The sequence below is a fragment of the Cottoperca gobio genome, chromosome 1, assembly GCF_900634415.1.
Source record: "Cottoperca gobio chromosome 1, fCotGob3.1, whole genome shotgun sequence".
NCBI lineage: Eukaryota > Metazoa > Chordata > Actinopteri > Perciformes > Bovichtidae > Cottoperca > Cottoperca gobio.
Window position 1 is genome coordinate 2,670,393 of NC_041355.1, and position 23,522 is coordinate 2,693,914.

The 23,522-nt window shown below is 40.5% G+C and overlaps 1 protein-coding gene across 4 annotated transcripts in view; it reads left to right on the top strand.

Annotated features, from left to right (window-relative positions):
• Positions 1-23,522, top strand: part of LOC115018553 (collagen alpha-1(XI) chain-like) — a 44,506-nt gene that overhangs the window by 6,169 nt on the left and 14,815 nt on the right. For 2 of the 4 annotated variants that reach the window (XM_029447810.1, XM_029447729.1), the window contains 24 exons: positions 10,762-10,929; positions 11,044-11,135; positions 11,668-11,789; positions 12,596-12,758; positions 13,575-13,697; positions 14,757-14,867; positions 14,962-15,090; positions 15,203-15,250; positions 16,187-16,228; positions 16,430-16,492; positions 16,579-16,653; positions 17,231-17,314; positions 17,446-17,502; positions 18,028-18,081; positions 18,187-18,240; positions 21,171-21,224; positions 21,316-21,369; positions 21,450-21,503; positions 21,586-21,630; positions 22,035-22,088; positions 22,906-22,950; positions 23,037-23,090; positions 23,339-23,383; positions 23,462-23,515. In XM_029447810.1, the coding sequence (XP_029303670.1) occupies positions 10,762-10,929; positions 11,044-11,135; positions 11,668-11,789; positions 12,596-12,758; positions 13,575-13,697; positions 14,757-14,867; positions 14,962-15,090; positions 15,203-15,250; positions 16,187-16,228; positions 16,430-16,492; positions 16,579-16,653; positions 17,231-17,314; positions 17,446-17,502; positions 18,028-18,081; positions 18,187-18,240; positions 21,171-21,224; positions 21,316-21,369; positions 21,450-21,503; positions 21,586-21,630; positions 22,035-22,088; positions 22,906-22,950; positions 23,037-23,090; positions 23,339-23,383; positions 23,462-23,515 (1,844 nt within the window). Of the gene's footprint in view, positions 1-2,829; positions 2,864-7,913; positions 8,029-10,761; positions 10,930-11,043; positions 11,136-11,667; positions 11,790-12,595; positions 12,759-13,574; positions 13,698-14,756; positions 14,868-14,961; positions 15,091-15,202; positions 15,251-16,186; positions 16,229-16,429; positions 16,493-16,578; positions 16,654-17,230; positions 17,315-17,445; positions 17,503-18,027; positions 18,082-18,186; positions 18,241-21,170; positions 21,225-21,315; positions 21,370-21,449; positions 21,504-21,585; positions 21,631-22,034; positions 22,089-22,905; positions 22,951-23,036; positions 23,091-23,338; positions 23,384-23,461; positions 23,516-23,522 lie in introns of those variants that run through there. The other 2 variants (XM_029447897.1, XM_029447640.1) reach the window with 2 other exon arrangements.

Below are 23,522 nucleotides of genomic sequence, written 5' to 3' on the forward strand. Positions count from 1 at the left end.
CAGATGAGTCAGGTAATTCTCACATAATAAATCGACTTCCAAATATATAATATAGTTTATATTATTAAGTATTAATCTCGAATAGTAGTGTGTAGGATATAGTGGCATCTAGCGTTAGATTGCTGAATGAAACCACTTGTGTGTGAGTGTTGTGAGTAAACGGTTACTATAGCCGAAGAAACAAATAAAACAAGTGATAACTACAGAGGAAGAACTTCAAAAAGAAGTGAAACTACCAAATATTAACCTGCAATTGCCACTTATGGCCATAGGTGGCGTCAAAAAGAACAAAACTACTGTCAACTCGAGGTCCATTTAGAAGCTTTTTTGGAGCTTTCAATCAGACTACGTTGGATGGAGTTTGTAAATTGTCATAAAATTGCAGATGTTTTCTCTTTCATTAAATCTCTCTCGGTGAATACGTAGCTTAAGCAAGAAGCTAATTAGCTTAGCTTAGCATAAAAGACTCGAAACAGAAGGAAATAGCTCTTTTCAAAGGTAACAAAATTGGCTTACCAGCAGTGTAATGCTCACTAATTAACATGTACACCAAAGCAAATTCTTTGTACGTGAAAACCTACTTAGCAATAAACTGGATTTTGATTGTATTTGTTCAAAAAGCACACGGTGAAAATGACCCTTTGTCTCGGGGTTTTGTACCAGACTATGTATTGGCCAGGGGCAGTGAATTCCTGCAGTATTTCCCTCACTGTGAGGTTGATAGCCACCTAGCGAAGACTAAGGCTTGGCAAGAAAGCGAGTACGTTTATTTCCCAAAATATTAAATGAATTAAAAAGACTTACTACTACTTTAAAAGTTAAGCTTCAAAGTTAACTCTTGACCTCGAGAACATGAATATCATGGGATATGATAGAAAGATCCAGATCAGCTACTAAATGGACTTTGAGATGAGGTTGTTTAGTCAGCCACATATAGTTTCCTAATTTACAGGCCCGCAGCATCAACAGTTCTCAACTCGCACAAGGGAAAAAGGGAAAGATTCTTTAAAAGAACTCACATCCTTCATCTGAACTTCATTACATCTTTTGTTTTCCTCATTTAATGTCTCTTTTATTTGCAAGTCAGCATCAGTCTGTTTTTATTTCGCATTACATCAGTGATTCACTTTGAAAGCGAGCAGGTGACTTGGCAAAGACTCCACCATGTTGCCTCCACGTGCTGTCTGAGAAGATACTGAGACAGAACGCTGAAAAGTATTTATGTTATGTCCCGACATCCCTTAAAGAATTTATAACTACATTAAAAGAAAACCTGCAAGGTAATTTATTATTTGATCATGTCGCAAAGATTTTTTAGAAATATGATTTAAAAAGTGAAAACTAAGTGAAGACAAAGGTTGTTGTGAAGTGTGATGATCAAACCTCACTCTGCCTGTGAAGGTCATTACTGAAGTGACTAATGTGAGCTTTGGACCTTTTAGGGTCACCTGGGGTCAAACTAGGTTAGGGTGTAAACCCTGTAGCATCTCACACCTGGCGTTCAGAGAACACATCCTTGTAAATAAGAATGTATTTGTAAAGAGAAACACAGATACACACACACACACACACAGAAAACAAAGTTATACACATACTCCCATATGCATACGCACAGTATACTGTGTACTTCCATTTTGCTTTTACGTTCCTCTTCGGCTACTGGACAAACTCTTTCATGACACCCAGAACTGTCTGCAGCTACATGTCACTCATTTTCTTTGCTTACTGTCAAATGCGAACACACACACCTGGCTGTCAGCAGGTAGAGTGTGAATTATGATCACAGTTATCTGAGCAATGTGGTCAAGTCACGGTCAAGCATGTCATGTGTGGCCTTAGGTGTTTCAGGCTCTTACCTGGCTGTATGTAACTTGTACGTTCAGGTATCCGTCGCTATTTATTGCTTTCAGAGTATTCAGTAAAATCCTCTGGTTGCCGGTGTAATGCGGCTAAATCCAAATGTGTTTAGTTCAAAGCCTTTCTGCTGCATTCAAGGTGAAATCAGAAGCCCAGTCTCCAGGGGAAATATGTTTGTATCGGACGCAATTTATGTCTTGTGTAATGTGTTGATGCAGGAAATGGTGTTATGTATAGATAGCGGAATAAAAAGTGTGTGTTTGGTGAGAAAATCAGATCTGTTCCCTCGATCTTGTGAGGGCTCTCAGCCAGGTCATGTTACGTAAGTAGGAGATACCTGTCTCACCTTTCCGGTAGGCTGGGCTATATGACGATATAAAAACGTCTATCGTATATATTTTTCAATATCGTTTAAATCACGATGTAGCCTCGTTATTCCATATAGACTATTAATGTATGGAATTACCAAAGAACATGCTCTTCATGTAGAGCAGGTCTAGATATCTTGATATTGAAATCAAGATATGAAATGACCTCATTTCATGATAGAAGATTTTGGCCATATCGCCCAGCTCTACTTTCCAGCTTGTGTTGTGTATATATATATTTTATTGTCTGGCATCACTAACTAAGCTTTTAATTGTAACCATAACACAACATTAAAAGACTAAAGGTAAAACAAAGATCAGTTGCTTGGTGGGTCCGCAGAAGATGAAAGTGGTGCTCTTCTGGCCACACCCCCAATCAATGATGTTACTGCAGGTGTTTTGGATTTGGCAGATGATGGGAAACACCTGCTGGGACGTCACTGAATGACATGTGGCCAGAGGCACTTCAGTAGTACTTCTATAACACATGTGATTTATTGTGGAAATCATCTTTTTAAAGATATTTTTAGTCACGCTAGCAGCTTGGCTCTGTGGCTGGCAATGACGGTCGGTTCACCACTTTGGTCCAGACTGAAATATTTCAGGATGGATTGCCTTGTTTTTCTACAGACATTCAGGTTCTCTCCAAGATTAATTGTAACATCTTTTTTGATTCCTTAAACTTTGAATCTAGCACCATCATGATCGGGTTAAAATGTTGGGACGGCGTTATCTCCTTTGGTTAGGATGGTTCCCTAAACTAAAGGAGAGAAGAAAGGAACCCGCGCTTGTTTAAACCTGTTTGGCCCTTTCCTCTCCAATATTGAATGGCCATTTCCTCTTTACTGCCATAATACCTGTCAATAATTCAACTATTGTCCTGGGGAGGGTGTAGAGTAGACAGTTATGGGTTTCACCTCTTTTCACCTTCCAGCAAAAAGTGCTTCACCTCCAGGGCATAATGTGTGCAGAGGTTCATCTGACCAAGCAGTCGCAGTTACTAGCACAAAGACGAGGACGCAGCGACGGTTGTTATAGAAATGCACAAACCAGACGGAGGCACCACTACCAGGAATGTAACCCGGGTCCTTATGGTGGTGGTGGTTAAGTGCGTAGCCCCCGCTCCCTTTTTAGATCAATATTAGTGAAACACAGTGTTTATGGTGCATATGTTTTTGAAAGGAGTTTGTCCTTTTATTGTTTTCCAACAAGCCGTATCATCGCTACAGCCAAGCCACAGCCGTTTCAAGTTCCTGTCAAATCTTGTCCAAGATGTGTTGGATACTTTAAATAACTCCAAGGAAACAATGAGGGAAATGGAGATTCTGTTGAGAGGGATCAAGATGAAACAACCTCAAAAAGAAATCAGAAATTAGATACAACTCAATAATTTAATTAATAATTTTTCTCTCTATTAGCAATTCATGTGTGTCCAGATGCATCGTGGGAGACAAAAAGGTGTTTGATTTCTTGTCAGGTTGCTCTGTATTAGAGGGGGATAATGCTTCAACGTAGCTTATCAAAACAACGTGTGGAGTTGCCTGCTCGGAGCAAAAGTCTTTGTGCAGTGATTGATGAACGTGGTCTTTGTGACTGACAGTTTGAGAAGAGTTGTTTAAATGAGGTTTTTAGGTCAGTTAGAGCAGAGCGGGTTGTCTGAAGGTGTTCTTCACAAAAGACAGAAGAGAAGCAACAACTTCTAATACAATAAAGGCAGATTGAGCTCTAACAGTGAGTGGGCATTGGTGCAATGGGTTGCTTCATCATTTATGTTTCAGTGGCTACAATGGTTTCGTCCAGAGTGTGTCATTTTAGGGTGCCAAGGAGGGAACATGTGTGCTGTGAGTTGTGTGGGAGTACATTTTGTTCAGCACTTTTCTTCTCTAAAATAATGTTGGAGCATTTTTATAATAGACACTACTCTCTTGAAAGTCGATACAGAATTCAACAGCAATTTACTGTACTTTGGTTTATGACCAACTACCTGCAAAACTAAAGATATTCCCATCACCCTCTGCTGCACTTTGAGTTTAGTGCGAAAGAGGAAACATAGCTGTGGACTCTTTCAAGTCAGGTCAAGTCCATTTGTTATGTATATAGCCACATCATAACAGAAGTTATCTCATGACCCTCTTCATGTAGAGCAGGTCTAAACTGTACTCTATCATTTACAGAGACCCAACATAACATTCCCCCGTGAGCAACAGCTGCAATGTGAAACTCCCCTTTAACGGGACGAAAGAGCGACACAGATGCACAGCAACAACAATAATAACAACTATAAAGAATTATAGAAATATGACTAATACATATTTTTGACACTAATTAGAGCCATTTATGAAACTTTGTTTCCTATATTGTGCCCTGCTTAAATTGAAGTCAGATCTGTCCTAGTTTACAGCAAATACAGTTGTTTTATCTGTTCAGCCTTTTCCAGTCCCAAAGAAAGTCAATTAGTTTAAAGCAAAAACAAGATCCAGCAGTGGGAATACAAAGACGGTCTGTATAAATACGACTCTGAACTGACCTAAATATGTACAAAAGCTTAACTAAGTCCATGAAACTGTGCAACTTGACTGACACCTGGGTGTTTTTCAACTTGTAATGCAGTGGCAGCTACTGACCTGCAGTTGGAAGACAGAATATCATGTAGGAGAGCCGCAGTAATCATTTGATGCACGGAGGAACTCATTCATGTAACTGGACTGCTCAGTATTGTGAGTTGGTTTGTATCATCACTGGTGACGCTTATTGTTTCACGTGATGATTGTTAGATACTCGTCGCTGCATTGCCAGGGTTTTATTTTGAAATACTATATCGTGTGTCTTTGCAGCATATGATTTCTTTTTTCTTTTGCTCAATGCCAACTCATAGCCAGCTAAAACGTTTTGCCCAGATGTTTCATGTTTGCATGTAATACACTTTACTTGATACAGGATGCAATGTGTCACTCTATAAACCATTTCATTTGATTAAGGAAGGCCAATAGGATGCACGCTTGGCATTTAACTTATTTTCATAACATGTCAGGCACACAAATGTTCAAAAAGGCTCATAGTTCAAATGCATATGATGCACAGATATTTTAAGTATTTGAGCTATAGAGTTTTTTGGTCAAAAGAAATATTGCCAAGAGAATTACAATAACTTAAAATGTACACAGTAGATCTGCTATAAATGTGCCTTTTGTCTGAAAATAAGCTCCCTCTTTGTTCTCTGTCACTGTATGATGCAACGTCCAACGATAATAGAGCACAAGGCCACAAAAAGCAATGTGTAACTGTCCGTGAGGAGCCCTGTGTTTGACTAATATTGATGCAGTGTTTGATCTGTGTGACTCTGTTGGAATCAATGAATGTGAAACTCTTCGCTTGTTCATTTGGATCAAGAGGAGAGAAGTTTACGACCGAGATGCTGGGACTTGAGATGATGTGTGATTTCAACTTGAGTGCCACAGATTCCTAGAAGGAGATAAGGAGTGTGTGTGTGTGTGTGTGTGTGTGTGTGTGTGTGTGTGTGTGTGTGTGTGTGTGTGTGTGTGTGTGTGTGTGTGTGTGTGTGTGTGTGTGTGTGTGTGTGTGTGTGTGTGTGTGTGTGTGTGTGTGTGTGTGTGTGTGTGTGTGTGTGTGTGTGTGTTTCTTTGATCAGAGCCAGCTGAACTGGGAGGAAAGAAAACATATGGCCCTCCATCCTATTCTTCCCTCTGCACTCTTTCTCCTTCTCTTCTTCTCTCTGGTTTTCATCTTCCTATTCTTTTTCTTTCTTCTGATTTAGTCTCTGAGGATAACCGTGTCAGATGTTTGAGAAAAGCTGCATAAAGACAGAGTTAGCTAGAGAGAGAGTAAAGGAGGTGAAGCTCTGTAATGATAGACCCCTGGGGCAAATCCTCTGTGGGGGATCTGAACACTGTGTGTTGGTGCAGTGCAGGAGGCTCGGCTAAACATTAGTTCTTGTTTCTGCAAAAGGCATGTTATTGCATTCTTCGCTGTTACTGAGTTAATGACAGACTAATCACACACACACACACACCACACACACACATATATATATATATATATATATATATATATATATATATATATATACACCAAGTAAACACACCCAGTCTTCATTAATACACACACATCAAACACGCACACACACACACACAGACAGACACACATCTGGTTTCCAGGAAATTCATAATCTTTCCAATATGGTGCCCGTTAAGTTGTCTGTGTGTTGTTTGTTTGTGTGTGTGTTGTTTGTGTCTGTGAGTGTGTTGTTTGTGTCTGCTTCACTGCTCCACTTACCTGTGTGTCCTGTATGTACCATGTAAGCAGAGATGGATCTCAGATAAGATACAGTGGCATCCACTTCAATAATTCACTTTCATCTGTTTAGTTCCAAAGTTGCATCGTCCAATCATCATACATTAAATACATTAAATACAGTTTTTTCTGTCAATGTCATTATAGAGTTCAGTGTTTCTGCTTTCAGTTACCTACGTTGATGATCAAGTTGCACACAGTGTGGTACACAGATTTTAGATTTGAAGAAAGAGAGATCACTGGTATCAGATCTGAACTCTACGCCCCTGTGACAGGTGATCAAGTAGACAGGGCTACATCAGTGCATTGTGATCCTATCACTCAAACCACTTGAGGTGGTCTGGGACGCATTTAAACACAAGTTTTGTCCCAGACAAGAACGTAACAGGAAAATACGTCATGGCTTCTTTTAATTTGCAGCAGACTAAGACCAGGAGGTGCCTTTCTGCCTCCCGCGGATCAAAAACAACAACACATTTGGTCTTTGCAAATGGAATTGATGTACTTGTATATTTGGGTCTCGAGCAGGGAAGTGAGATCACATGGTCACTCGAGGCGCATGTGGAGACGCCTTCTAAAGCCAGGTGTGAACTGACGTACTTAGAGCTGTCCACTGGGGTCAGATCATACAAGACACATGTTAATGCCAGGTGTGAACAGGGCCTGAGATGAGTTAAGTCAGATCGGTACTGTCTGCAGTCGAAAGGTAATAAAAAAGTGGCACATTTTATCTTTGTTTTGCCTCTCCACTTTAGACCACTGTAAATACTGTGTGCTGACTTTCAGCTTTAATTTCTAGGATGTTAACGTTCCCACCAGATGAAAGGTTTTGGAATTATAGCTCTTTACAAGCATCCCAATTGTAAAGAATAACAAGTATCTGGACAAATTAACATAAACCTAAGTAGAGTTATCTTTTTTAATACTTGTCATAAATTGCAGTCTATTACCTTGACCCTAAATATGTAGAAAAACGTGAGCCGAGAATTGGGGAGCTTCATATGAAAATGGCTGAGGCCTACATTGTACACCCATCAAAGCAACATATCTATCTCTATCTCTCGTGGTTGATTCTTGATATTGATCCTTGTGTTCAAACAGTTGTTCTGCTTTATGTCGAGGCTTACATTTGTGTCTACATGTGTGTACATGTTGATCGTGGTGCCCCTCACACCACAGTTTAGAGCCTCAGGATAACAGTAGCAACTGATGGAGACCAGAACACCCCTTGTGTATGTACAGCCCACTACGATACTGTGTGCGTGTGTGTGTGTGTGTGTGTGTGTGTGTGTGCGTGTGTGTGTGTGCCCTCTCTATATAGAAGTTGTATTCTGCCTCTACCTTTTTTATACAGTCTATGGCTTTTACACACTAGGAACCAACAGCATAGGGAAACGTTACCTGATGTGTTCAAGTGCTTATAGAGTAAGAGCAGAGCGTTGCCATGTCTCGTCTTGTCCTCGGCTGCATTCAGATGTCAGATCATTTCTTGGTATGTACGACTGAAACCCCTCTTCTTGTACACGCTGCTGTTGAGTATCAGGAGCAGTGTCACCTTAACTCTACCTGTGGCTCCAACATGTCTGAACACCAGGAGCTACCTAGTAGCCTATTTATGGCTTTAAGTAAAGTGTGTAAGCAACTAGTCATGCTATCAATTACCTAAAAGGTTTAAATCACTCCATACTGTAATGTTGTAATATAACTACAATCATCTGAAGGTAGAAAAAAAGCATGTAGACATATAGCAATGTGTGTACGGTTTTATAGTGCCCAGATAAAATGTGTTTATAGGAAAATACTTCTGACATTCTGAATAAAATCAGGATTTTTAAGGAACAGTTTATTCGTCATCTTACTGAGAATTAGAAGAGATGAACGATATGGGTTCCTGGCAGGATATGACTGACCACACCGAGTCCCCGCCCCCGCTCCATGTCCATTTACCGTGATGTCAAAACTAAAACAAACTGAGAATATCAAAGAAAAACTATTGTTCACAAACCATAGAAAGGCAAACTCAAAGACTTGGCTAAGAATCACCTTTCTTTGCATTTCACATTGTAGCTCTGTCATATTTTGGAATGATGGTAAGTTTGTGTCTTGTTTGATCCCACATTTCTTTGATTTTTTAAATTAATTAAAGGACAAAATTAACCTGATAGATTGATACCACATTAATGTCAAAGAAATAGTCCGGTGCTTAACGTCCCGTAAAACCACAGAACCAGAGCCAGGCTAAATGTTTCCCACTATTTCGTCATATTTGTGGTTGTGTGTGAAGTCGTATTGGATTGCATTATATCTTAAGGTCTTTGCTCGTCCATTTATGTAACTGAGATGTTCAATATATTAAAATACCATTCAATATAATGTAGCCAACATAATACAACATAACCTCAAAATGTAGCTTCAAACTGAACCACAGAATCAAAACACAAAACATCTCCATTAGTAGTCTCAACAAAGAAACAAACCTTTTACTGTACGCACACTGCAGGACTGTTGTATTGTATTACTCTGTACATGTGTTTCTCTTTTTCTGGTCACTTAGTGTATGTTTTGTGTTGAAGCTGCAGTGAGCAATCTCTGAAAACAAATAATCTCCTGAATGTCAACCTTTCACAGACGTTTCTCAGCCAAAAATCTGAGAAGTTCAGTATTTGCTATATAAGTAAAGAATACGATGCCCTGCACACGAAAGACAGAATGACAAGCTGGCAGACAAATAAAGAAATGGGTGACAAATACATCTGGCGCTCAGACTTAGATGTTATGCCAACCGTGCGTGCGTGTGCGTGCGTGTGTGTGTGTGTGTGTGAAGGTGCAGAGCAGATGGAGGGTTTACGTAAGCGCCAGAAATACGTGTGAAAAGGAGCCACACCAGTAGAGGCATGCCCCTTCTCTCCCCTGCCATCTATTCTTTCTTCTATTTTCCCTCTTTACCCCCTTCTCTCCCTTTTCACTTTCAAGATGTTGCACATTTCTCTCCTGCCTCGTCTTTTACTCCCATCTTTTTCTGCTTAGTCCATCCCACAGATCTCTGACCATTGTGTCTACAGTGTTCAAAAGAATGTGTGCGTGCATATGATATGCATTTCTGCTCAATCTTCAACGCCACATCTTAAGAAAGGCCTTTAAAAATTCCGTGTGTGTGTGTGTGTGTGTGTGTGTGTGTGTTCCCAGGCATCGTCAGAACACATGTATTCTTTGGTATTTGTCCTTTGTGATGCAGGCTGTTGCATGTGTCCGTGCCAAGTAGGGCGTTATCATATGATTACAGTAAGCTTCTGCAACAAGTATGTGTCCTCCAAAGAGAGCGAGAGAGACGAAGAGCACAGAGTCTGACTGATAAAGATTTTTGTTTATTTGTTTACAAGTTAGCTTAATTATAGGGCCGGCGTCACACACGCATGTCTCAGAGGTAACATCACACATTTACAGAAAGTTGTCAGCTTGTTTGGAAATGCATAGTGTGTTTATCAGAGCTTGTTTGCTAAAAGAAATGTTTTTCTACTTGGCTGGAGAAGAAGTTAATAAGAGTCAGAAAACAAAAATGAGCGAAAGACGCTAAAAAGCTGTGAAGAGGGTTCGATCCATTGCTAATATAAACGACATTGATTGGTGCAGTTTTTAAAAACAAGTATAGCAGGACTTCTCAAACATAGTTTTGGTGAACTGCTGTTTTAAATCAGCGAACAAAGTATGTGTAACTAACAAGGTAACCATAGCAACAGCCCTTATGCTTCAAGTTAGCAATAACATATGAAGTACAACATAGATTACTTACTACTTACTTATTTACAAATAACTATTGTCTTATTCAACTGTAATAACAAAAGTCCTGAACAAAACTGAGATGGACGGTTTAAATATTATTTTTTATCCTTATGCTTACGTACAATGTGACGCTCGTATCCCAGACAGTCGTCTCCTCAAGGGTTAGACACCATCTGATTCCTATCCTTTATTTATTCTCTTTACTTTGGTACCACACGGGCATCTTCCCTGTGGGGTATCTTTCTGTTAAAGGGCTTTGGAACCCCCCCCCCCCCCCCCCCCACCCCCCCCCCTTTTATAAGATTATTTTATATTTTGAGTATGTTCAGTGATTTTCCTTTCATAACAAAGGGTCCTGATTATGTAACGTTAAGTATCTTAAACCTTGAATGAAGTGCGAATAGATCCCCTCACTGTACCATACTGTCTTCTTGTCTCTTTGCAGCACATCCTATTGATGTCCTGAAGGTCCTGGAGCTGTCGGAGGACATGGAGGGCGTGTCGTTGGAGTCAGGACTGTGCACCAGCAGGCAGGGACAAGAAGAGACGGACCTCTCCTTTAAGATCGACAAGAAGATTCAGCTGAGCGCGCCCACCAATCAACTTTTCCCTGGTAATAAAACTCAGTGTGGGCTTATTTGATGGTGCAAAATAAAATGTGTTTGGTCATAGAGATCCTAATGTGTGTGTGTGTGTGTGTGTGTGTGTGTGTGTGTGTTTCCTCCAGATTCACCATTCCCTATGAATTTCTCAGTGATGACAACAGTCCGAGCTGTGAAAGGTTCACAGGTCTTTCTCCTTTCCCTGTACGACTCGCAGGTACGCATCATGCACGCCACATCAGGATGTTGAAACTTTCCCTTCGACTACATCATGTTGGATGTTTAACAGTCACTCGGCATGTTCTCTCTTTGACTTTGTCCACCAAAAACCTTTGATATAAAAACGGGAAAATCTTCCTTTAATCAGATAATCCTTTAATAAAGAACTAAATCCACACCAATCGTGCACTCCGCAGAACTCCTACTGGGACCAGCATCACAGGTTGTCCTCAAAATGGGAATATGTTTTTCCAGTTTTGCTAAATTTTGTTAAAAAAATAGCCACATTTTATTATAATGTTTCTAAATATGTTTTGACAAAGTGCAACAATGTTACATTTATATGTAAATATTATGTAAATGAAATATCACCTTTACACTGATCAACATACACTGTATACTATACAGTATATTCCAAATATAAAGAACCTGAGTACACTAGCTGGAAATTGTCGATAGATGTTTTTATAGTAGTGTGGCATGATGATTATGATTTGATCCCAGCGTCCCTCTTTCCTTCCGGCTCTCAGGGCACACAGCAGCTGGGTGTGGAGGTCGGGCGTTCTCCTGTCTTCCTGTACGAGAACCACAAGGGTCAGCCACCTCCAGAACTTTACCCCACCTTTAGAAAGATCAACCTGGCTGATGGCAAGTGGGTAACTACACACACACACACATGCAGCCATACACACACTTTTGTGTTTTGTGTCTTGCATTCAGATTTTGACATCATACTATAATGACAGACGTGTGTGTGTGTGTGTGTGTGTGTGTGTGTGTGTGTGTGTGTGTGTGTGTGTGTGTGTGTGTATCTGAGTTTCAATTATCTCCCCAACCCTTCGACCGATCTACTTCACGCTTGGCTTGTGTGTTGCTGAGAAACCGAGGGAGTGCAGTGCCGCGTGTGAAGTTATTCAGATCTGCGGTTCTGTATAGAACTATAAAAACCTGGTCCGCCCGGCCGGAATTTGGTTAGCGGCCATGTCTGCTAATAGCTACGATGGGACATCTCTGTATGTTTCTTTTCACAAAATAGAGCGCATGTCCATGCCATTACGTTTCCGGTGATAGAAATGAGGATGTGAGTGTTTGTGTGTTAAACACGTTGCACGTATATCCGTACCGTTACGGTACAGGTGCCCGGAGTGGTCTTTAAATGAAGATGTCTTTATGTGTGTCGGCCAGTCTGTACTTCGACTTTCTCTTGCAAAGCTCTCATCCAACCTGGGGCAAACACATTTAATGGGGCTTCGACTTTATTGAGGCCATAAAATTTCTACGAGAGCTTTTGCACTCATGATGAGTAGAATGTAGCGTCGCTACCGTAAACGCTTGAATAGACTCACTTCAAAACCCAAGAAGCAGTGGCACGAGCACATCCCGAACGGGCACTGCAGTAGTAAACTTCAAACTCAAGTAAGAAATTAAGTGAGTTTCTTCTTCTCATTTTTATGCCAGGTGGCACAGAGTAGCCTACAGTGTGGAGGGCCAGTCAGTGACTCTCTACCTGGACTGTGTCAAACTGGACACCCTGGACTTGCTCAGAGGTCACGACCCCCACGTCAGCACTGAGGGGGTCACTGTGTTTGGAACACGACTGCTGGACGAAGACGTGTTTGAGGTTTGTGCATTCACTGTATATGTGTGTTATGTACTATGACATAAAGGGGGTTTAAGGTGAAACTGTCACAGCTTGTTAAGTGTAAACTCATTTGGCTTTTGTAAAAACTTGACAAAATATACAAAGAATGGCAGCACACAATACGTTCCTTGTGTGTCTCTGCTTGTTGCTGCTTGTTCGATTTATCCAACCAATTAATAAACATAAAGGCTTGTCTCCTTACACTGCCCTCCAGTGGCTGTGCGGATGTACTGCACCACTTACCTCTGCCTAATGTATTCAAAGGTCAAAGTTATGACAGATAACTGGGCTTGAAGATGTCTTAGAATAGAATAGAATAGAAGATGCCTAGAAAATAATCCTCTCCAAATCTGTAGCTGTCTGAAACCTTTGTAGACTTTTATGAGTTTGGTTTCTATTGTGTCCTCAGCAGTGTGAGGGCATTTTGGCAGATCCCAAGTGTGAACTTTGACCTTTGTTTTCAGTGCAAAGTCAGGTGGTCCATCTGTTTAACTGAACATACTGAACAACTCCCCGGCCATGTTTGGCTTGGACTCCCTTCCATGTGAGTGGATGTGTAAGAGTTTGTGTCCGTCTGTGCTGGCACCTCTTGAGACTGAAGCTCTGGAGACGATTAACTGCAGAGCAACAATAAAAGAAGCCTGTTAAGTCACTTTGATCTGACTAAATGAACACATACAGTCAAAGACATGGGAGAAAGATGCTAATGACATGTCAGCAATGTAATTAATGACATATTGTGCAGTGGCATAATGTGCATTCCTGATATAGTTTGTGTGTGTTTTTGTGACACAGGGAGACATCCAGCAGCTGCTGATCGTCGATGACCCCAGAGCAGCAGAGACGTACTGTCAGGATTACATCCCAGACTGTGACGCAGCTTTACCCTACAACACCATATTAGCAGAGGCCGAGGAGGTACGTCCGCTTCTCACAGCCAATCTCAGAATGCAGAGAGAGAGAGTCGAACCTCATGTCAGCATGAAGGCACAAAGTCTTTCATGTCTACCTGGCCCATTCCACACATAACGCATGCTGTGAGGCATCTCAGGTGTTGAATGTTGGAAATCCAGATGGTGTTTTGAAAGCAAAGAAGCCCGCGAGGTTTCATTTGTAAGAGGAGAAACTATTACAGATATTTATGGACAGTTTAGAAGGCAGATATGACAAAAAGACGAATGGTTTAATTATTTTCAGTCATATAGTCACACTATAAAATCCTCTGGGCAACATAAATTAAAAGATCACTGTGGGCTGTGAAACATTTGCTGCATAGAGAGTAAGTCGGATAATCAGCTCAACAATATGTAGGATTGTATCCGCATCAAACACACACACATATCTTACTACTTGTTTCAGTTGGAGAAGCTGTTTATTTCTTAGCTGTCTGTATTAAACTTCCATTTTAAAATAAAGTTATAAATCATAAAAAGCTATTTGTGTCCACTGAGCTCTCACTCTCTCTCTCTCACTTTCTTTTTTGTCTTTATCTTTCGCTCTTCATACACGGTTTTGTGGTCCAGTATATTTTGCCAGGTTCTTTGTGCCAACGCTCCACACTCCTGGGAAATGTTTCAGATCCTCTTCCGCTGCTACTGTTTGATTTATCATCTGGCTTACAGCTCAAAACTCTCCAGGATGTTCTGCTTTATTGTGTTCAGTTGTTTTATTGTTTCCCCACCAGAAATGCAACGGAAAACATTTAGAATTTGGACACGTGTGTGTATTCTAATGAAGTATAACTGTAGTCGTGCCATGTGTGGGCTGTGCCAGGTCCTTCTTGGCTTTTTCATAATATCTTTCATGTAACTCAGCCAGACAGGACGACTAGAGGAATCTGATATCTATAGGTATCTTCTATGTCCTCAAACTTACATTTCTGTTCTTTTGATCAATTATATTAATCAAACACAAACAAAATGTTACACATGCTTACATCATGCATCTTCTCTGTTTTGATTCTTGAATGGTCTTCAGGTGGAGAGAGTACCTAAGAAACATGTGGTGGAGCAGTTTGAGGAGTTCGACTACAGCGACCTCTATGAAGACCTCTCTGTGGCAGCTGCTCCTAATGTCACTGAGTACGAGGTGAGACTCTGAGCACGAGCTTGTCTTTGTGTCTGTTGTTTCCTTCCTCTTTCTGTCCCTCATTATTTGTCTCTGTGTATGTTTTGCTGGACAGATCGTAGAGTACGAAGACTACGACAACACGACAGAGTACGACCATGTGAACGAGTATGAATACGAGGAAGAATACGACGAGCGCTACGGACCGGCCGAGAGAGAGCGGGAGCTTTCTCTTAACACACAGGTAACGTCAAAACTATCACACACCAAGAGTGTGTGCAGTTGTATAGAAAACTACACATCTGTGCCTCTTAATCATCTACATTAATGTGCTTATGTCCATCTCCTCTCTTTAGGACATACCGGAGAAAGGACAGAAAGGAGAGCCAAGCTTCTTGGGAGAGGTGAGGAAAACACACACAGGCTTTAAACAAATACACAAACACAACAGGGGCTTAATATTGTCCTCAAAACATTTTATTACTGCCTGAAACACGAGTGTTAAAAATGTCAAATATTTGATGAAAGGCATTGAATGCTTGGTCAACTTCTTACTCTTTGAGCAGATATCCCATCTGTTACCTATACTCGTCCTGCGCAGGGTTGAGCAGAGATTTCCTGATTTAAGACGTGTTTAACAGCGATGAATCAGGAAGTTTTGCATACTTTTTTTACTGGTATTGAAAAAGGTATAGATACAGCCCGACGGAAAAATAAAAGTTTTTCACTTTCAGAGGTTTTGACATTTTGTGGTTACTATCCCTCTGGTTGTATTAGAAGATTGTGGGCAATGTTATAAATCAATGAGCAGGATATAGTATTACTTTATATGATTTTTAGCATCAAAGTTCTTAGGTTTTTAAGGAACAGTACAGGTCATTTAGCAGACGCTCTTATCCAGAGCGATTTACAGTGAACTAAGTACACAGACAGTCCCCCTGGAGCAACTCAGGGTTAAGTACCTTGCTCAGGGGTACATATTTTACATGTACATACTACGTGTCTGAAGTACCACTCAACTGTCTTGTTGGCTATTTATTGTTTTAAGGTGATTACAGGTGTATTATTGGACAATATAGTATATCATATCTTATCCTGACTATTTTATCCCTAAATAAATAGATTTTCTACATTTCACCTTATATATATTTTATATTCCAGTACAGAAAAGTAAAATGTTAAATGTCCCACTTGGTAATCTTGGTCACATTTCTCAACATTTATTAATGGGTCTGTTAAACTCTGAAATATTAATAATGGCCTCAAACATTCTGTATTGATTCAAGACTTTAACCTGAAATATCAGAGAAAAAATGTTAATGTCTGCGAAATGTCTGCAGGGAACGCAGATTACAGGATCACACGGGCCTCCAGGACCTGAGGTTAGTGAAGTTTGCTGCATGACGTGTAACTTTAAACACATTCTTCTGAAGTATGCAGGTAAAAAACTTGTGTTGCATGTGTGAGCGTCAGACACAAGCGCATCTGCAATGACCTTTAATATGCAAATGGTAACTTGCAATTAAATATATAATAATAAATATATTTCCATCAAGTTGACTTTTTACGTGTTTTGTTTGTAGGGAGAGGCAGGGCCCTCTGGAGTCACAGGACCAGTAGGACCTCAAGGAGACACCGGGGAGCTGGTGAGGACTGTCCTCAGTTCGCTGTGTGACGGAGTCCACCATGTGTATGTGTGTCTCCATAACTGTCCTCCTCTGTCTCCTCTCAGGGCCCTCCAGGGCGGCCAGGCCTTAACGGAGCTGATGGGATACCAGGTCCCCCAGGAAACATCATGCTCATACCGGTAACATGAAATTACTTCTGTGTAGCCCGAGGCCTTACCGCTCTGCAGCGATGTTGCTCTGAAAGTTATTTGGTGCTGTTAACCCTTAACGGAGCCGCGGGACAACTGGGAATGTTTGAATGTCGTTACTGAGAAATGAGCTGCCTTGGGATTGTTACATCACCTGGCTCACCTGAGCCCATATAAAACATGTCTTCTACATAAGTGTCAAACACATTTTCAAACATTCAGTTTAGCTTTTCAGTGTGTGACGATATATTTATTTGGTCAAATCAGTCAGCTATGGTCAGAAGGAACAAGAATGTCCCTACATGTTATTGACTGAGAAGACATGTGATTCACTTCATTTTCATACTTATTAAACCATTCAGAGACCACTTGCGTCCTGTATGGAAGCTGCTGCATGTTGTGTTTCTCCACTAAGTTATTCAGATTGTTCCTTTTCATTTGAACCTTCTGCATCTTACGCGGGCCAAATTTGAATAGCAATGCTACATATTGACCACACGGTGGAGTATTGGGTTTAACTTAAAATCATATTGTGTGTGTGTGTGTGTGTGTGTGTGTGTGTGTGCAGTTCCAGTCAAGTGGTGATCCAAAGTCAGGAACTGTGGTTTCTGCACAGGAGGCGCAGGCTCAGGCCATTCTGCAGCAGACAAAGGTACACAAATGTTTGAAATATTACCTTTTTATATCTTAAACACACTCACAGAGCTGATGTAGAACTACTGCTGTGTGTGTGTCTGTCACTGTCTGACTCTTGACTTCCTCCTCTTCTTCCTCCTCTTCTAGCTGGCTATGAAGGGACCTCCAGGGCCGCTCGGCCTCAGGGGAAGACCTGGACCACTGGTGAGTGAGATATGTCCGCTGCTTGATTTTCTTCTTAATCAGAAGAAGGGGAGGTGAAGGATCAATTGAAGAATTGACTGCAGGATTTGTTTTCGATATTAAGTACAAAAAAGGAATGTATCGTTTGCTACTCCACTACTTACTGGAAAAAGTGGATTACTACAAGAAACGTTACAAGGTTTTGAAAGCATTAACGCTAACTGCAGTATAACTAAAGTGGTAGTGTGCTCCCTCAACGAGGTGAAAGCAATCTACAGTTTAGATTGATGCATAACACTTCAGACAAACACACACACACGTCGGACATTAAGAATCAGGACATCACATGTTTTAACACTTCTTTGCAGTGATTAGTCAAACACAAGTCCTTCTTTATTAATTGTTGTGTTTGCAAATGGCTTCTTGCAGGTAGACTCATACAGTACACACACACACACACACACACACACACACACACACACACACACACCACACACTTGTGCAGACAATGGATCCCACAGCAGACCTGTTTTTTTCCCTCCCCAGGGTATACCAGGTCCCTCTGGGCTGAAGGGTTCCAGCGGAGACATGGGGCCAATGGTGAGTTAGCTGGTTGTCATGGCAACACAATGAGCAACTCACTCTTTTTGTGCAACACTTGAATTCATTTCTCTTCTCACCCCCCCTCCCCCCCCTCCCTCCAAGGGTCCTTCAGGACAGTCAGGTATCACAGGTCTGAACGGACGGCTGGGGAAAAGGGTGAGACTATTACCTGGAGTCTTTTCTCAATAATTATGATATAATAATGAAAAACTTTATTTATATAGCACCTTTCATACAGGGGGGAGTAGTTCCAAGTATTACATGAAGGGGAAGTATTACATGAAGGGAAGTATTACATGAAGGGAAGTATTACATGAAGGGGAAGTATTACATGAAGGGAAGTATTACATGAAGGGAAGTATTACATGAAGGGGAAGTATTACATGAAGGGAAGTATTACATGAAGTATTACATGAAGGGGAAGTATTACATGAAGGGAAGTATTACATGAAAGGGAAGTATTACATGAAGTATTACATGAAGGGGAAGTATTACATGAAGGGGAAGTATTACATGAAGGGAAGTATTACATGAAGGGAAGTATTACATGAAGGGAAGTATTACATGAAGGGAAGTATTACATGAAGGGAAGTATTACATGAAGGGAAGTATTACATGAAGTATTACATGAAGGGGAAGTATTACATGAAGGGAAAGTATTACATGAAAGGGAAGTATTACATGAAGTATTACATGAAGGGGAAGTATTACATGAAGGGGAAGTATTACATGAAGTATTACATGAAGGGGAAGTATTACATGAAGGGGAAGTATTACATGAAGGGAAAGTATTACATGAAGGGGAAGTATTACATGAAGGGAAGTATTACATGAAGGGAAGTATTACATGAAGGGGAAGTATTACATGAAGGGAAGTATTACATGAAGGGGAAGTATTACATGAAGGGAAGTATTACATGAAGGGGAAGTATTACATGAAGGGGAAGTATTACATGAAGGGAAGTATTACATGAAGGGAAGTATTACATGAAGTATTACATGAAGAAGTATTACATGAAGGGAAGTATTACATGAAGGGAAGTATTACATGAAGGGAAGTATTACATGAAGTATTACATGAAGGGAAGTATAACATGAAGTATTACATGAAGGGAAGTATTACATGAAGGGAAGTATTACATGAAGTATTACATGAAGGGAAGTATTACATGAAGGGGAAGTATTACATGAAGGGGAAGTATTACATGAAGGGAAGTATTACATGAAGGGGAAGTATTACATGAAGTATTACATGAAGGGGAAGTATTACATGAAGGGAAGTATTACATGAAAGGGAAGTATTACATGAAGTATTACATGAAGGGGAAGTATTACATGAAGTATTACATGAAGGGGAAGTATTACATGAAGGGGAAGTATTACATGAAGGGGAAGTATTACATGAAGGGAAGTATTACATGAAGGGAAGTATTACATGAAGGGAAGTATTACATGAAGGGAAGTATTACATGAAGGGAAGTATTACATGAAGGGGAAGTATTACATGAAGGGAAGTATTACATGAAGGGGAAGTATTACATGAAGGGAAGTATTACATGAAGGGGAAGTATTACATGAAGGGAAGTATTACATGAAGGGGAAGTATACATGAAGGGAAGTATTACATGAAGGGGAAGTATTACATGAAGGGAAGTATTACATGAAGGGGAAGTATTACATGAAGGGGAAGTATTACATGAAGGGGAAGTATTACATGAAGGGAAGTATTACATGAAGGGGAAGTATTACATGAAGGGGAAGTATTACATGAAGGGAAGTATTACATGAAGGGAAGTATTACATGAAGGGAAGTATTACATGAAGGGAAGTATTACATGAAGGGGAAGTATTACATGAAGGGGAAGTATTACATGAAGGGAAGTATTACATGAAGGGAAGTATTACATGAAGGGAAGTATTACATGAAGGGAAGTATTACATGAAGGGAAGTATTACATGAAGGGAAGTATTACATGAAGGGGAAGTATTACATGAAGGGAAGTATTACATGAAGGGGAAGTATACATGAAGGGAAGTATTACATGAAGGGAAGTATTACATGGGGAAGTATTACATGAAGGGAAGTATTACATGAAGGGGAAAGTATTACATGAAGGGAAGTATTACATGAAGGGAAGTATTACATGAAGGGAAGTATTACATGAAGGGAAGTATTACATGAAGGGGAAGTATTACATGAAGGGAAGTATTACATGAAGGGGAAGTATTACATGAAGGGAAGTATACATGAAGGGGAAGTATTACATGAAGGGAAGTATTACATGAAGGGGAAGTATTACATGAAGGGAAGTATTACATGAAGGGAAGTATTACATGAAGGGAAGTATTACATGAAGGGGAAGTATTACATGAAGGGAAGTATTACATGAAGGGGAAGTATTACATGAAGGGGAAGTATTACATGAAGGGAAGTATTACATGAAGGGGAAGTATTACATGAAGGGAAGTATTACATGAAGGGAAGTATTACATGAAGGGGAAGTATTACATGAAGGGAAGTATACATGAAGGAAGAGCGACAGCTAGTTGAAGGCAATGCTAAATAAACAAGTTTTCAATTATTGTTTAGAAATGTCCATAGCGCTTTCATCTCTTATAGCCTTGGGTAGGGAATATGTTGTTTTGGTGCATAGTAAAAAAAAAAAAAGGCTTTGCTGCAGAATTTCTTATTTGTGTGATAGTTTATATTTTGGAAAACGGAAGCAGAGGATCTAAGGCCGTGAAGGATTATAAAACGACAAAGAATTAGTAATGTAGGCCAGTCCCATACCATTAAGAGCCTTGTAAACAAATCAATCCTAAAGGACACTGGCAGCCAGTGCCAGTTAACTACATGTGGAGTGATGTGCTCCCTCTTTCTGGTTCTAGTTAAAATCCTGGCAGCAGACTTAATTATAGATTATCAATGGGTTGTTTTTTGGCATTTTTTAGGGATTCTTAAATGAAAGAATATATTGAAAGATATATTATTGTTCCACAGAATGACCATCAAAAAGTGTCAGTAACAGCTGCAGCATGTCAGTGAGGTATCCACCACGTCTAACTTGTTTGTGTGTGTTTATCAGGGTCGAGCAGGTACAGACGGGGGCCGTGGTGCGATAGGAGAGAATGGAGCAAAGGTGAAGAAGAACTGATGTCACGGTCACACTCTTCACTTACTGACTGCTCTGGTTTCTGAAAATATAAACTCATCCGTCTGGTTTTTCTCAGGGGGATAGAGGGTTTGATGGCTTGCCAGGTCTCCCGGGAAACAAAGGACATAAAGTAAGTTATCTGGCTCGTTAAGTGATAAGCGGATAATTCATAATACCGAATGCCAACTTCTATGTTTGTTTTTTTCTCAGGGGGACAGGGGTAAGCCAGGTCTTTTAGGTTCTTCTGGAGTGTCGGGAGAAAAGGTGAGAAGTGGTTGCGTGTATATTCATGTTTAACGCAGGTTTGTGGAAGTACAAGGTGTATTAATATTTGTGTTTTTCACAGGGCTCTGAGGGGCCGTCTGGGCCAAGAGGACAACCAGGTGATGCTGTAAGTGTTAGCACACAATCAAAAAACAGAGGCCCATGCTCATCCTCTGTAACTGTAGTTAGCTCAGGAGAGCGTCTCGTTCATGAGTAGATGCACGCTTCAAATATTTAAACTGTCCCTTTTTAAATGACATGCCAAACCTCAACTCTTACCCTGCATTTATACCTAAAGGAATAGTCTGAGGATTGTTAACACTCTCATATCTGTCTGTTAGTCTACCACACACAAATACATATAGCTACCCATGCACTGTGCTTCTGTACTTGTATATTAACTATATTCTGTATTCCCTTACCCTAACTCTAAAACCAAGTCATGATACTAAAACAACAAGTCAAAGTATTCACACTTTCCAATTACCTGCAATTACTTGTAATTAAATGTAACTACGATGTGTATTTCAGGGTTCCAGAGGTCTGAATGGACCCAGAGGTCGAGCTGGTCCCCAAGGCCAACCTGTGAGTGTTTCATACATACCACAGCATTGACACCAACACATTAATCCTTACCCTACAGTTAAAGACCTACGACACCAGTGATTATCCTGCTATCTCGCCTCTGTGTTGATCCATTCAGGGAACATCGGGCTTCTCTCACCACCAACATAAATCCAGCTGCGGTGTTACTGTCAGATAATGCCTAATCATGATGTCACCGTGGTTCTCCATTTGTTAACATGATGTTATGCAACTCTTATCTCATCTGATAAAAGAACCCTCTCTCTGCCAAATACAACACAGTCGCCAAACACCCCAAGCAGTTTCTTTATAATTTGCATTTGTAGAAACACAAGTTTGCACTTGTAAGCGATAGCACACAGAGGAAGCATCATTTGTATAAAATACATGTTTGTGCTCGATGTTAATTGAGCATTAAATGCCTCAAGCACGGACGTAGTAAGGCCAAAACCAACATGGTGGCGGATCCTTTTCAGTTTTATTTAGTTGTTGTCCCAGGAGGCTCACGTAACAAGCCTCAGGGAAAAACACATCTGTTAAAGATTCAAGGCAATGCACCCTCCTAATATCTTTTCTTCAGAATAAACATCTTTAGGGAATAAACCCAATACAGGGGAATAAATATTTGCGGTATAGAGTTGGCAGCTCACAATCTGCTTCTAAAAACCACACGTTCTCGTTGAGAGTCCTATTATTGTGTAATAAAAAGCTCAGGTGCTTTCCAAGATGTTTTGATATGAAGGCCACGTGAATGCACGCCAGGACGCAGACGGAAAAACGAGTCTCTTCCATTAACGCTTCCTTTCTCTCCTCACAGGGCATTCGAGGAATTGACGGGGTTCAGGGTTCAAAGGGAAACATTGTGAGTATAATATAGGTCGTCGTAAAGACAGTAGAGCCTGATGATAAGAAATGACATTCCATGACATCATTTCCTGTTTGCAACAGGGGGCCCCGGGAGACATCGGAGCACCTGGACAGCAAGGCAACCCTGGCATTGTGGTACGAGCAAGAAGAACAAAAATAACTCGGTTCCCTAAATACACACAGAGACACTAATGATGCATTCAAGAAAAACAAGTGCAAGTCATATGTTTGTGGCTCGTAATGTTCCCACCTTTCATGCTGGTTGATTAAAAGAATGTAATAATAGTGGCCTTACCTGTGCCTACAGAAAGTGACACAAGGTTTTGTTTTTGTAAACATTAGAACAAATTGATTGATTGACTCATGGTCCATCTCTCCTACAGGGCTTTCCTGGTCCTCAGGGGTTAGTAGGGCTGCCAGGAGAAAAGGTAAGACACTTTTACTTGGATTTCTTCACTTTGGGGGATGAAGGCGTAGTGATTGTTTGACTGATCTTTGTTTTATAGGGACCTCAAGGGAAGAAAGGGATGCAGGGATTAGCTGGAAACGACGGGCCCTCAGTGAGTA